Source organism: Argentina silus (genome assembly GCF_951799395.1).
Source record: "Argentina silus genome assembly, chromosome: 15".
NCBI lineage: Eukaryota > Metazoa > Chordata > Actinopteri > Argentiniformes > Argentinidae > Argentina > Argentina silus.
The window spans coordinates 19,317,444-19,329,797 of record NC_139669.1 but is presented as its reverse complement, the minus strand read 5'-3'; the positions used below and the strand labels follow the sequence as shown (position 1 = coordinate 19,329,797).

The following is a 12,354-nucleotide window of genomic DNA, read 5'->3' as shown; positions in this document are numbered from 1 at the left end:
AAAAAATAAACTAGCCTACTGGCATTACGACTGCCAATGGCCCCTGGTGTGAGCATTGATTACTTTGTCTTATGATGACTGTTGGATAGATGATTCACTTACTTAAACAAATGTATTTGTTGTACGTCGCTTTGGATAAAGGCGTCTGCTAAATGCCATAAATAAAAATAAAAAAAATTAAAAAGAGGTTAAACATCTAAAGAACGACTCACCAGCTGCTGGATCACCCTCTCCACCAGCGTCATGAAGGACAGGTCGTCTCTCTCCCTGTTGTCATACACGTACTTGATCAGCTTGGGGATGACCTCCGTATCCGTCTCTGACTCAAACTCGTAGCCCTTGGAGTTCTGGATATGGAAGTATGTCAAAAGGATATTGATATTGATATTGTGTGTACAAGAGCAGGTAACATATGAGTATCAGTGCAGTCGGAGTTGAAACATTCCTCTTTTTTCAATGCAGTTTCCTTATTGTATCAGGGGTTAGGGTTAGGGTTAGAGGCTGGAGGTAGAAATCCTAGATGTCTAGGACTTTGAGGACTTTGTGGAATGGAATTAGGAATGGTATTTCTACCTCCACCAGCCTCCACTGTATTCTATAGGCTATCATGAAACACACACTCCACGAGAAGTTGGGTAACAACATTCTACACAATGACAACTTGCGGTCCTCTGTGGCTCAGTTGGTAGAGCATGGCGCTAACAATGCTTAGGTTGTGGGTTTAATTCCCGCTGGGAAAATCTGAAAATGACTGAAAAATGTATGCATTCACTGCAATGTAAGCTGCTTTGGATAAAAGCATCAGCTAAATGGCATACTTCACTGATAGCAGGTTATAACTCGTATAACCTGCTGTCAGTGACATTGTAGGACGGCCTGTGTGTTTGTCTCAGGAGCACCCAGAGCTGAAGGCTTGCCAAACCAGAAAGGCAAATATTGAGTGTCGCCACTTTCATTTGTGTACAGTGACACGCCGCACATTTGTCACAGACCGACAGCGGTCCTCAAAGGCCAGCGTTGTGTTCCATACATCCTGTAACACCTACGATCCAAACCCTTTATCTAGGGTGTGACCTGCATGTAAAAAGCACTTGACACCGATGTACGTCACTCCTATAGAAAAGGAAGGAAGGTAAAATGTCACTGGAGTGGCTAGGGTAGGACTTACCAGGTATTTCTTCAACTCTTTATAGTTGGTGATGATGCCGTTGTGGATGACAACAAACTCTGAGGAACAGAATGAAAAAGGAGAGAGAGAGAGAGATAGAGAGAGAGACAGAGAGAGAGAGAGAGAGAGAGAGAGAGAGAGAGAGAGAATACAGAGTGAAAATTCAGCCAGCAAATTGTTACACTAAGCCTAACCTTCACCCTCCGTTGTGAGAAAGGTATCAACAACTAAACAGGACACCGGCGGGTGAGGCCAGCTGTAATCCTATGACACTGGTCTGCATGTGAATCTAAATGAATGTGTTAATGAACATATTTCATCCTCTGTAACCCAACCCAAATCCATATTCCCTTGTTGTCTTTATTGCACATACCATTGTTAAGATCCTGCCGGACTGCATAGCTATTATGAATGCAGGGCGTCTGGCAGTCAGGAATGTTGAGCGGTGGCTAACCTGAAGTGACTAACCTGAAGTGACTAAAAAGTGAACAAAATCCAGGTCACCTGACTCAACAACTCAATCTAAATATGTGGCATTCTAATTAAATGCTGGGTGGGTGTGTGAGTGTATATGTAGGCATCACTATCTGTTTATATGTGTGTGTGTGTGTGTGTGTGTGTGTGTGCGTGTGCGTGCGTGCGTGCGTGTGTTACCGTTGTTCTTGTCAGAGCGGTGGGGGTGGCTGTTGAGTGCACTGGGCTCTCCGTGTGTGGCCCAGCGTGTGTGAGCAATGCCAAAGTGTGTGTCCATCTCCTCCTTCAGATCCATCAAGTCTTTCTCTGATAACAAAACACCAGACCCAGAACCCCGTCAATAACACGATCAGAACAAATATTCAATAACTCACTGAGAATAACATCAACATTAGAGACATTCCAGTATGTTATATGGAGCAGCATAGAGAGAGTGATACGGTTTCACATCCAAACTCAGTCTTTTTCCATAACCCTTCAACAACATTTGCTATTGGCAATGAACGAGAGAAGAGAGGGAGCGAAGTTGGAGAATTGTTTTTAAAAAAAACCCACCTTTCTTCCTTTCTCTAGCATTGTGACTGTGGCATGAAGGTTTTACTTATGACGACCGATGTGTAGTTGACTCACTTGCTTTCGACCAATGTACTTATTGTAAAGTCGCTTTGGAGAAAAGCGTCTGCTAAATGACCTCAACGTTAAACGTAAATGGAAGAAGGATAAAGTCAACAAAGAAGAAGCAGGAGAGAAGACAGAAGAGGGTACAGTCAGAAAAGAGGTGCCAGATAGAGATATGTCATCATATACAGAGAGAGCCAGGGAAAACTCCTGGCCCAGTCACAAAGTGTGGCTATCTCCAGTGAGAGGAGAGAGTCGATCTGTGAGACCTACTGTGGAGCTCCTCCTCCAGGGCCTTCACCTTCCCTTTCTTCTTAATCAGACAGATGCTGTTGTTGTTCTCATCGGTTTGGCTCTTTTTTTGGCCGTCCACAGCGATGCCTGAGAGACCAGAGGGAAGAATGCTGTTATTGAGGGAAACTTGGAACGTGACCATCTGCAACCCATGACCTTTGATAAGTGTTCGTAAGCTCGCTCGTCAATGAATCAGTTTAACAGCGATTGGAATCCTTGTGGGCTGATATGACTCAACTCAGGTTGTGTGCTTAGAAAAAATAGAAATCGCCATCGTATAGCAAATTCTAATTTGAGAACTTGCTGGACAGGCCCCTAAGTACATAGAATTATCTCCCCTGCCGTGTAAATATTCAGAGAGTAGAGTATTAGATACAAGTTAAGAGAAGATTGCTGCACTACATCTGAGCATAATAGGTCTTTACATTTACATTTATGGCATTTAGGAGACCTCCTTTATCCAAAGCGACTTACAACAAATACATTTGTTTAAGTAAGTGAATCATCTATCCATCAGTCATCATAAGAAAAAGTAATCAGGGGCTATTGGCAGTCACAATGCTAAAAGAAGGAATAATTACTTATTTTTTATTATTAATTTATTGACAGGTCTCTCTTGTGATAGAGATATTTTAAATCTCAATGGGACTGACCTGTATAAATGAAGGATAAATAAAATAAATAAATATAAACCAGCACACATACACTAGTGGTATGATGTATGTAAGTCATCAGAGGGTGTGTGTGTGTGTGTGTGTGTGTGTGTGTGTGTGTGTGTGTGTGTGCGTGTGCGTAGAGCAGCATATGGAGTTTTACAAGCCATGAAAGAGGCTCTAAGACCACTGCTCGGCAGGATGAACAAACATAGCCGTGTGTGTGTGTGTGTGTGTGGGTGTGTGTGTGTGTGTGTGTGTGTGTGGTGTGTGTGTGTGTGTGTGTGTGTGTGTGTGTGTGGGGGGGGGTGTGTGTGTGTGTGTGGTGTGTGTGTGTGTGTGTGTGTGTGTGTGTGTGTGTGTGTGTGTGTGTGTGTGTGTGTGTGTGTGTGTTGATGTGTACCCTGTGGAATATGCTATTGGAGGCATGCCAAAGCAATAGTAAATATCTGGGAGGCAGAAGCCATTGGTGCGTGGTGAGGTTCAGTAGGGGCTACAGTTTCTCTTATGTCCAGGACTGCGATCCAGAGTTGTACTACATTCTCTGCTCTACGGCTTCAGCTCATTGCGAGAATCAGTTCTCCTGACCTAGTTATTGCAGACATAACCAACTTAGCCTACAAGGATCAGCAATATGATAGAATGTAATATGCAATATGGTAGAATAATAATAGAATGTGTCCTCTGTTAGGCAAGGAGCAGGTCTCGTTTTTTTTTTCAGTTTGATTCGAATTTTCGGCTGCGCCTCGTGCCTGTGACCGGATCACGGATCCACGATACAGCACACCCTCTCTGTGTTACTGTTAAAGTCTGCACACCTGCCTCTAAAGAGCATCTCATGTCATCTCATCCCACGCGTAATGAACAGGTGCGCAGGGCACCTGGCACTCCTGCAGGTGTGTCTCAGAACTCATTCTACCGGTCTTACCAACCCATACATACATATAGTTAGAAGTGACTGATAAAAAGCATCTGGCTGCCTGCCGGGTGTGACGTAGCTCAGGTATAGAAGATTTGTAGAGTGGCATGTCTTCCAACCCCGTCACAAGGTGCATTTGTGGTGATTGTGGCAACAAATGCCGCATCACTCCCATTGGTTTTTTTTTGTTAGTGGTGGCTAAAGTTATCTGAAGTTAGCAGTGGCTTATTTAAACAACGTTGACAACATGGGTTAACGATTCTCCAGGCTCAAAGCCTACTGTCAAGGTTAGGAACGATCATCAGGCCATAAATTGAACAATCCTGAACCAACCCTTGAACACATCTGATAGATGTCATATAATCCACTCTTTAATCAAATGTGTCAATGCCACACGGTCGTGTCTAACAGCGCAGCAACAGAGAGGTACGTTGAACAGACGTCAAGTTCTTGCAAACAGTCGCCCCGCAATTCCACTTGCTCCAACCGAGCCTCCGACTTGCGGCCTCTGGCTTGCCAACACACGTGACCGTCTCCTCAAATACCCAATGCAAACCAGCTACGTTATCGCTAGCAGTTTCACAGCACGGGGTAGGTGAGGGTGTTTGAATTTGAGGAGTGAGTTTTAACATCTCAACTCAGTTACAGAAGGAATAGGATGTCACAAGGCTTCTGATCAGGTGTCATTATAGTGTTATTACTAGTATAATTATGTATGACTAGTATGATTAGCGTAGTTCTATAAATATTCTATAAGCCTTACAGAGTCTTTACACAAGAAGTAGACGTTTTAAAAAGTTCCCTAGACCTAGGACAGGTGCTGGCGTAGTGGTGTGTTTGAATGTGTGTGTTTGTGTGTTTGTGTGTGTGTGTGTGTGTGTGTGTGTGTATTTGTGTGTGTCTGTGTGTGTGTGTGTGTGTGTGTGTGTGTGTGTGTGTGTGTGTGTGTGTGTGTGTGTGTGTGTGTGTGTGTTCAGGGTGAGACCCAGGGCTTTACCTGCTGAATCGTACCCTCTGTACTCCAGTCTCTGCAGTCCCTTCACCAGGGTCTCAAATATCTCCTGTCTGGTGCGAGGCACTCTGTAATTCAGGTAGGCAAAGATTCCTTTGAGGAGAGAGAGAGAGAGAGAGAGAGAGAGAGAGAGAGAGAGAGAAAGATTATTGTTATCATTGTTATTATCATTATCATCATCAACCAATAAACATAATAAAAATATTACTCCAATTGACATGGAAGCAACGTTTTCCCATATTGAAACAGCCCGTGTGTGTGTGTGTGTGTGTGTGTGTGTGTGTGAGAGAGAGAGAGAGAGAGAGAGAGAGAGAGAGAGAGAAATGATCAGGAGCAATGTGGCAACCCCCTATTCATTCACTACTTGACAAGGACTTGTCTTGGTTATATTGTGTGTAGCTTTATACATAATCTGTTTGCCAAGGGAGTGAATCTACCTCATTACTATGGTGCAACACAAATAGGTGGGGAGGCTTGCACAAGTTCTGAAGATATTCACTGCACACTTTGCAAAGTATACAACAAAAGAAAGGTTTTGATAATTGGAGACGAGTGAGCAACACTTTCAGTAGCCTGACAGTTTGTATTTGCTCATAATCCAGTGTCCCTGTTTGGGAATATGATACTCAAAAGTATGGTGTCACCATGGGAGACAGTGGTATGTCAATTGCATGGCAATTGTTAAGAGAATTGAAATAAATAGGTTACAACCCTCTCAGAAACATCTGTGTAAAATAACTATTTCGAAATAGAAGGATAATGGAAATAACAGCTACAGTGCAAGATATAGTTCTGGCCGGGAAATAGCCACTCATGCAGTATTGAATTTAATAGCACTGAATGGATTTGTTTGTTATTTGTTTACTGAATTAATTAATTAACATCCATGAAGTCAGCTATGTGTCATGGCTATATTGTGGCAATCTATCATCTGCCTGTATCTTCAACGGCATGGGTAAACCTCACCGATAGTTCTTAATTAAATTTCCATCAAAGTATAGGCTGTATACTGCTTCTAGATGACCAAAGGCTCTGGTGAAGACTAATAGCCCACCACGGTTCGTGGGGCGCCTTGTGTGTGTGTGTCTGCGCCGCGCCGCGTCCGGTGGTTTCACTGCCACACAGTTGGCCATTGAGAGGGACACACACGCACTGTTCGCCTAGCCAGGTAAGGCACGGTAAACGTCCACATTGTAGCGGAGACGTCGGAATTTATGTCAAGGACTTATCGGCAGTATAGTCCTCAAAGTAGGTTTACACCCGTGGATGTAGGGCTTATGTCCATCCCCAAATCGGTCAAATAAACCGATCGCGGTACTACAATATTTACGTATGCGTCCTATTTTAGTCATTTGGGTTATTAATTGACAAGAGCTTCTAATAGTAATCTAATACTTGATTTGAGGATCAGGCTCAACTGCATCCTCTACGACTCCGTTGCTCCTACTAGTACTACCAGTGCATTAACGTGACTGTAGCCTAGAACAACGTTGCCAGACCTGTCATCTCACACCGAAGGAGCGACTTGACACGTAGCAGCCCGCGTCCTAATCAACAACTCTACACAACTGAAGACCAGAGCAAGGCAACCAAGATTTGTTTGAAAACCACGCCACAACTTTATGATCTTTTTTTCTACATGAAAATGCAAATTCTTGCCGTATTGGATAGCCAGTGGAAATGTGCCTTCTTGGATCTCTCATTGAAATAAACTGTCAAGTCTGCCGTGCCGTGCACATAGGCTACAACAACAACAGGCAAACAACAGGCAAACAACATAGGCCTACCATATTATTCTACCATAATACATGCGTCATTATAATTGTCAACTGGCTCTTCATTTTCATGCGTAATCCCGATCATCCAGATTCATGACATTTCCAATGACGCGCAGTAAAATATTTACGGCACGATATCCATCCTTACCACACATGGTTTTGATCGCGTTGTCGTTCGTGGATGTTGTTCTGGTTGACAGTGAGCGGTAGTTTCCCCGGTAGTACAGTTGTTACCGTATAGTACAGTTGTTACCGTATAAAACACAACTGAACTGGCTCACTCCCACCACTCATTTAAAGGCCGTTTCCGCGACTGACGGCTCCACCCCCGTCTCCAGGCAACCAGTGAAACCACCCCTCCTACCACTGTACTCCTAAACTTATGACAGTGACACCTTCCCTCTCAATGAGGATCCTGGCTCACTTGAGTTTCATTTTCAACCAAAAAACGATTAATAACTTTTACTTCCATATATTCCAAAAATCTGAAGAAGAAAAAACAATCAGAAACATAGCCAAAACCTTACGCTTGCCAAAAGCAAGTTTGGAACACCATTAAAAGGAAAGAAAAAGCACTGGTGAGCTCAGAAATCACAAACAGGCTGGTAGGCCAAGGAAGACATCCACAGTGGATGACCGAAGAATGATCACTATAATTAATAAAAAACCCAACACAACTGTCCCATTGATCAGGAACACTCTCCAGGAGGTAGGCGTGACTGTGTCAGAGACGACCATCCACAGAATACGTCAGCAGCCATAGTACAGACACTTCACTGCAAGGTGCAAACCACTAGTTATCCTCAAAAAGGATGGTCAGATTACAGTTTGCTAAACAGAACAAAGACGACCCAAAACATTCTGCCATAGTAACTAGGGAGTTTTTCAGAGCCAAAAGGTGGAAAGATCTTGACAGGCCAAGTCAATCTTCAGATTTAAATCCAATCCTGCATTTCATTTCCTGATAAGATTTTAGGCAAAAAAAGACCTCAAAACAAACAACAACTGAAGACAGCTGCAGTACAGGCCTGGCAGAGCATCACCAGAGAAGATACCCAGCGTCTGGTGGGGTCTATAGGTCACAGATTTCAGGCAGTTATTACATGCAAAGGATTGTTGAACAAATACTAAACATGAGTGCTTATTTTGGGCATTTGATGAATCTGTCCCATTACCTTTGGGTACGCTGATATTGGGGGACTATGCATAAATGTGGTTTAATTTCTGAATGGTGAAACCAATATGTACACAAATACCATCAAATACAATTTAATAATACTTCACTGTCCCATTACCTACACAGGCACTGTATGTGGAGATCTACAGCAACTGATGACTACTCCTTTTCCTAGACGTTATCTCTTCCCTGTTTCTGTTGAGACTAGTAGCCTAGCACAAGGGGCCTCCGATTGGGGCAACTAGCCAATTATGCTAACCTGACCTTTACATTCCATACAAGTTCATAGTGTAGTCAGTAATAAAATACTATTGCTTGGTTGACGTAACTTTACTACCACATTACCATGATTACTTTCAACTGTGCAGAATTCCTCATGAGTGGAGCCCCTCCTCAAACAAAGTGATTCATACCAAGGAAATATCTAATCACGGCATGTCATCTTGGGTAGATAAGGTAATTACAGTAACTGCATCCAGTACATACAGTAGGAACTGCTTTATTGCACATATTACATGGTACATGGTTACGCAAAACTGTTTCTGTTCGGGCAGGGCTTCCATCGTATCAGTTGATTACAGTAACACTTTCTGTAGTCAGGGGGGAAAGGGGTGAGAGTAGAGACAGACTCAGTGTAGAGAGAAAGACGCAGAACGGAGGTAAGAAAGAACAAGGGGTTGAAGTGAAAGATGTGAGAGATGGAAGGCGAGATAGAGATGGAGAGAAAGGGGAGAGAGAGTGAGACTGAGAGAGTAAGACAGTGAGATCAGCCCTTGCACGGTCTGTCCGACCACATCATCTCCACTCACTGACCACGTCTCTGCTTCAGGAATGTGAGCGGCCGGCGGGCCAAGTCATACGCCTCTCTCTCGACCGTGTACGACTGGGACCAGCCAACAGACCCTCACTCCACAGGGAACCAGGAACTCCTTTCACAGGTGGCCTACTCTGACATGAAAACAACACATCATCCCATCTCTGAGACAGATGAGTCTGTCTGTCTCAATTGGTTCAAGGATATTGGAACCATCACTAATCCTTCCCCAGATAGTCCTCCTCACGAAACATTAGCACACACCACCAAGTTCAGTCAGCTATGGGCACAGTTATACAAGAGCCAGATTGTAGCGATCCAGGTGCGTGTGGCTGAGGATTTCCTGGCTTTGTGTGTGTGTGTGCGCTCATGTGTGTATGTGTGTGTGTGTGTGTGAGTTTGTGGGTGTCGGTGTGTATGTGGGTGCGTGTGCGTGTGCGTGCGTCTGTGTATGTGCGTGTGTGTATGTGTGTGTGTGTGGGGGGGGTGTGGGTGTGGGTGTGCATGTGCATGTGTGTGTGGGTGGGTGTGTTGGTTGTGTCCCAAGCAAGGTAAAGGTAACAGAGGTATAGAAACAGAAACTATTTAGTATTCCCATCCCTCTCCCTGGATTATCAGAGTTTTAATGATGTGTTCACCATCCCTCCTTATCCAATCAGATCCACCCGAGAGATCAAAGGTTCCTAATCACTATGGTGATATGAAATGATGGGCATCCACTCAGCCTTCAGCAGTGCCAATGAGACAAGAGCGCTTCAACAGTTAACCTCATCATCATGTTTAAGCCTTTCACTGAAAACTTACTTGGTTATCAGAGGACAGTGTGTGCATGCACGTGTGTGTGTGTGTGTGTGTGTGTGTGTGTGTGTGTGTGTGTGTGTGTGTGTGTGTGCGTGTGCGTGTGCGTGTGCGTGTGCGTGTGCGTGTGCGTGTGCGTGTGTGTGTGGGTGTGGATGTGGGCGTGTGTGTGTGGGTGTGGGTGTGGGTGTGTGTGGATTTAGGAATTATTAACACAAACTCTGATCCTATTTTACAGTTTCTTAAACATTGATAATACGCACCTTTGTGTTCACTGTCTTATGATGAAACTGCAAATATGGATCAACAGTTAGAAGTCAGGTTGAAGTCTGGAGTCTATGACACTGTTTGGCTGACAGCCATGAGAGAGGGAGTGACAGTTGATTACCGTTTATAAACCTACTGTTAATTAAAATCCTCTTTAACCCCTATAAATTAGGTGTAGTTGGTCTATCGTACATATTTACTTTACCTCAAACAAAACATTGGGTGAGAAGCATGAACTCGTACATGAACTCGTATACAGTACAACCTCATATAAGCAAAGTATGAACAAAGTTCAAATAAGTGAAAGCAACGTTCCCATCAGAGATTAAAGAAGTCATTTAAGGTAGGTAGGTAGGTAGGTAGGTAGGTACTTTATTACTTCCCGAGGGGAAATTACAGTGTTGGAACCACCAGTGCAAACACATAGCAAACCACACAAACACAAAGACTGAAAGTATAAAAGGCTGTGCAGTGGATGAATAACTGATATACAGAGTTATAAACATATATACAGTGTTATAAATTTAAAACGTTTTGAATGGTTTTAATACATATTTACAGAGTTGAAGTTAAACTCTAATAATCACCATAATAACAACAGTTGCATAGAACATGGACAGATAATGCAGGCAGGCAGATCAGTCACAGTCCTCTGCTACAAACAGTCAGGTGAATAAAGTATATTTAAAGTGTATCTACAGGAACGACTTCCTGTAGCGCTGTCTGACACAGCATGGTGGGATCCAATTATATGTCCGGTAAGCGGAGGAGATTGGTTTTGCTTCACACTATCTCCTCATTCTTCCCTCTTTCTTTCCCTTACTTCTCTCATGTGCTTGCCCGCTTGTCTCATAGGCCTTTGAGATGAGTAGGGGTCTGTCTTTTCTTTTTTCCCAGTGCCAGTTCACTTCTAAAGGTTTGGTTCTTTCGTGTTTTACTCTGATTCTGGTTCCAGTTCCAGATGGGCTTCTTGTTCTCGATTGCACCTCCAGGAGAGGCCTGAGCCCTTATCCTAGGCGATCTCCCCTGGACATCTGCTTTGTGTTAAGGCCTGGGGGTCTGGGGGTCTGGAGCGCTGGGCCTGGTGAGCTCTGCTTCTCAGCGGGAGCCTCTGAAGAGCATTCCTACCCAAATGGAAGACCACAGGAACACATATAAACCACACATACACACACACACACACACACACACACACACACACACACACACACACACACACACACACACACACACACACACACATACACACACACACACACACACACACACACACACACACATACACACACAGTCATTTGCTTACAAACAAACATACTCATTTGCTTACCCATGCAGACACAAACTCACACTACTTGGCTGGGTAATAACAGAGAAATATTACTAGCTTAATTTGTCTCATGTCTGAAACTAGACCCTGTGCTATGCCTTTTTGGCCAGCAAGTCCATTTTGAGAGACAGAGATGTCATCACAAAGGGACTGCCTGGCAAAACACACATTATTTTGAGTTATCTAGTTAGTTAGCTAACCCTAAACCTAACCCTAACCTGAACCATAACCCGAACCCTAATCCTAAATACCATTCTGAATTCTCTGCAGCTGACTTCCGTGTCACGATGTAATAACAGAGCAGAGGTTAAGATGGCAGTAACAGGACAGAGGTTAAGATGGTAGTAACAGGACAAAGGTTAAGATGGCAGTAACAGGACAGAGGTTAAGATGGCAGTAACAGGACGGAGGTTAAGATGGCGCTAGTTGCAGGTTCTGTAGATCAGTTTGACAGATCTAAGGAGCAGAGGACCACAGCTTTCTTTTGAGAGTTAGAGAGGCCAGAAGGATCCTCTCCCTAACCCAGCACTTCCCTCGCTGTAATGAGGTCACCTCCAGGGCAGCACAGCGTGAATCAGGCCCAGATGTGGCTATGACGTTACTCCGTACCCCATACGCTTCTCCTCACTACAGCCGTCCCCGAACAGATGTCAAACCAGCCCATCCTCCTCAACCACTGTCACTCGTTGTTCCTGTCAGTGTGTGTTAATCATTGGCTTAACCCTGTTCAAGAACAACAACACATTCATCTGTATGGAATTTTTGTTTTCTAAGCAAGATGTAATTTCTAAATGTCAGTGAATATGTGTATGAACATGAATAACCCCTGGTCATAGTGGGTGTCGTAGTGGGTAAACTTCGGACCCTGATTTCTCATTAGAGAAATCTAGAAGCTGAATCCAAAACTTGCTTAAATGTTTATCACCACTGTAAGTGCAGATGTCTGCTGTATTCAGGAAGTACTATCAGCTCCGCACCCAGCGTTTCCCGGACTTTTCGTCACGCTCCACCCTTTTCTTGGGATGCTTGGAATGGAATTGGATTCCTGCCTGCAC

General features: G+C 43.9%; 1 protein-coding gene across 3 annotated transcripts in view; it reads right to left on the bottom strand.

The window, feature by feature from the left end:
- Positions 1 to 7,204, bottom strand: part of gfpt2 (glutamine-fructose-6-phosphate transaminase 2) — a 21,597-nt gene extending 14,393 nt beyond the window's left edge. For all 3 annotated transcript variants that reach the window (XM_083686604.1, XM_083686605.1, XM_083686606.1), the window contains exons 1-6: positions 7,065 to 7,204; positions 5,124 to 5,231; positions 2,534 to 2,641; positions 1,823 to 1,948; positions 1,169 to 1,227; positions 213 to 347 (exon numbers count right to left, since the gene is read on the bottom strand). In XM_083686604.1, coding sequence (XP_083542730.1) covers positions 213 to 347; positions 1,169 to 1,227; positions 1,823 to 1,948; positions 2,534 to 2,641; positions 5,124 to 5,231; positions 7,065 to 7,071 — 543 coding nt within the window. In that variant the 5' untranslated portion in view covers positions 7,072 to 7,204. The remainder of the gene's footprint in view (positions 1 to 212; positions 348 to 1,168; positions 1,228 to 1,822; positions 1,949 to 2,533; positions 2,642 to 5,123; positions 5,232 to 7,064) is intronic.
- Between the last annotated feature and the right edge of the window lie 5,150 nt (positions 7,205 to 12,354).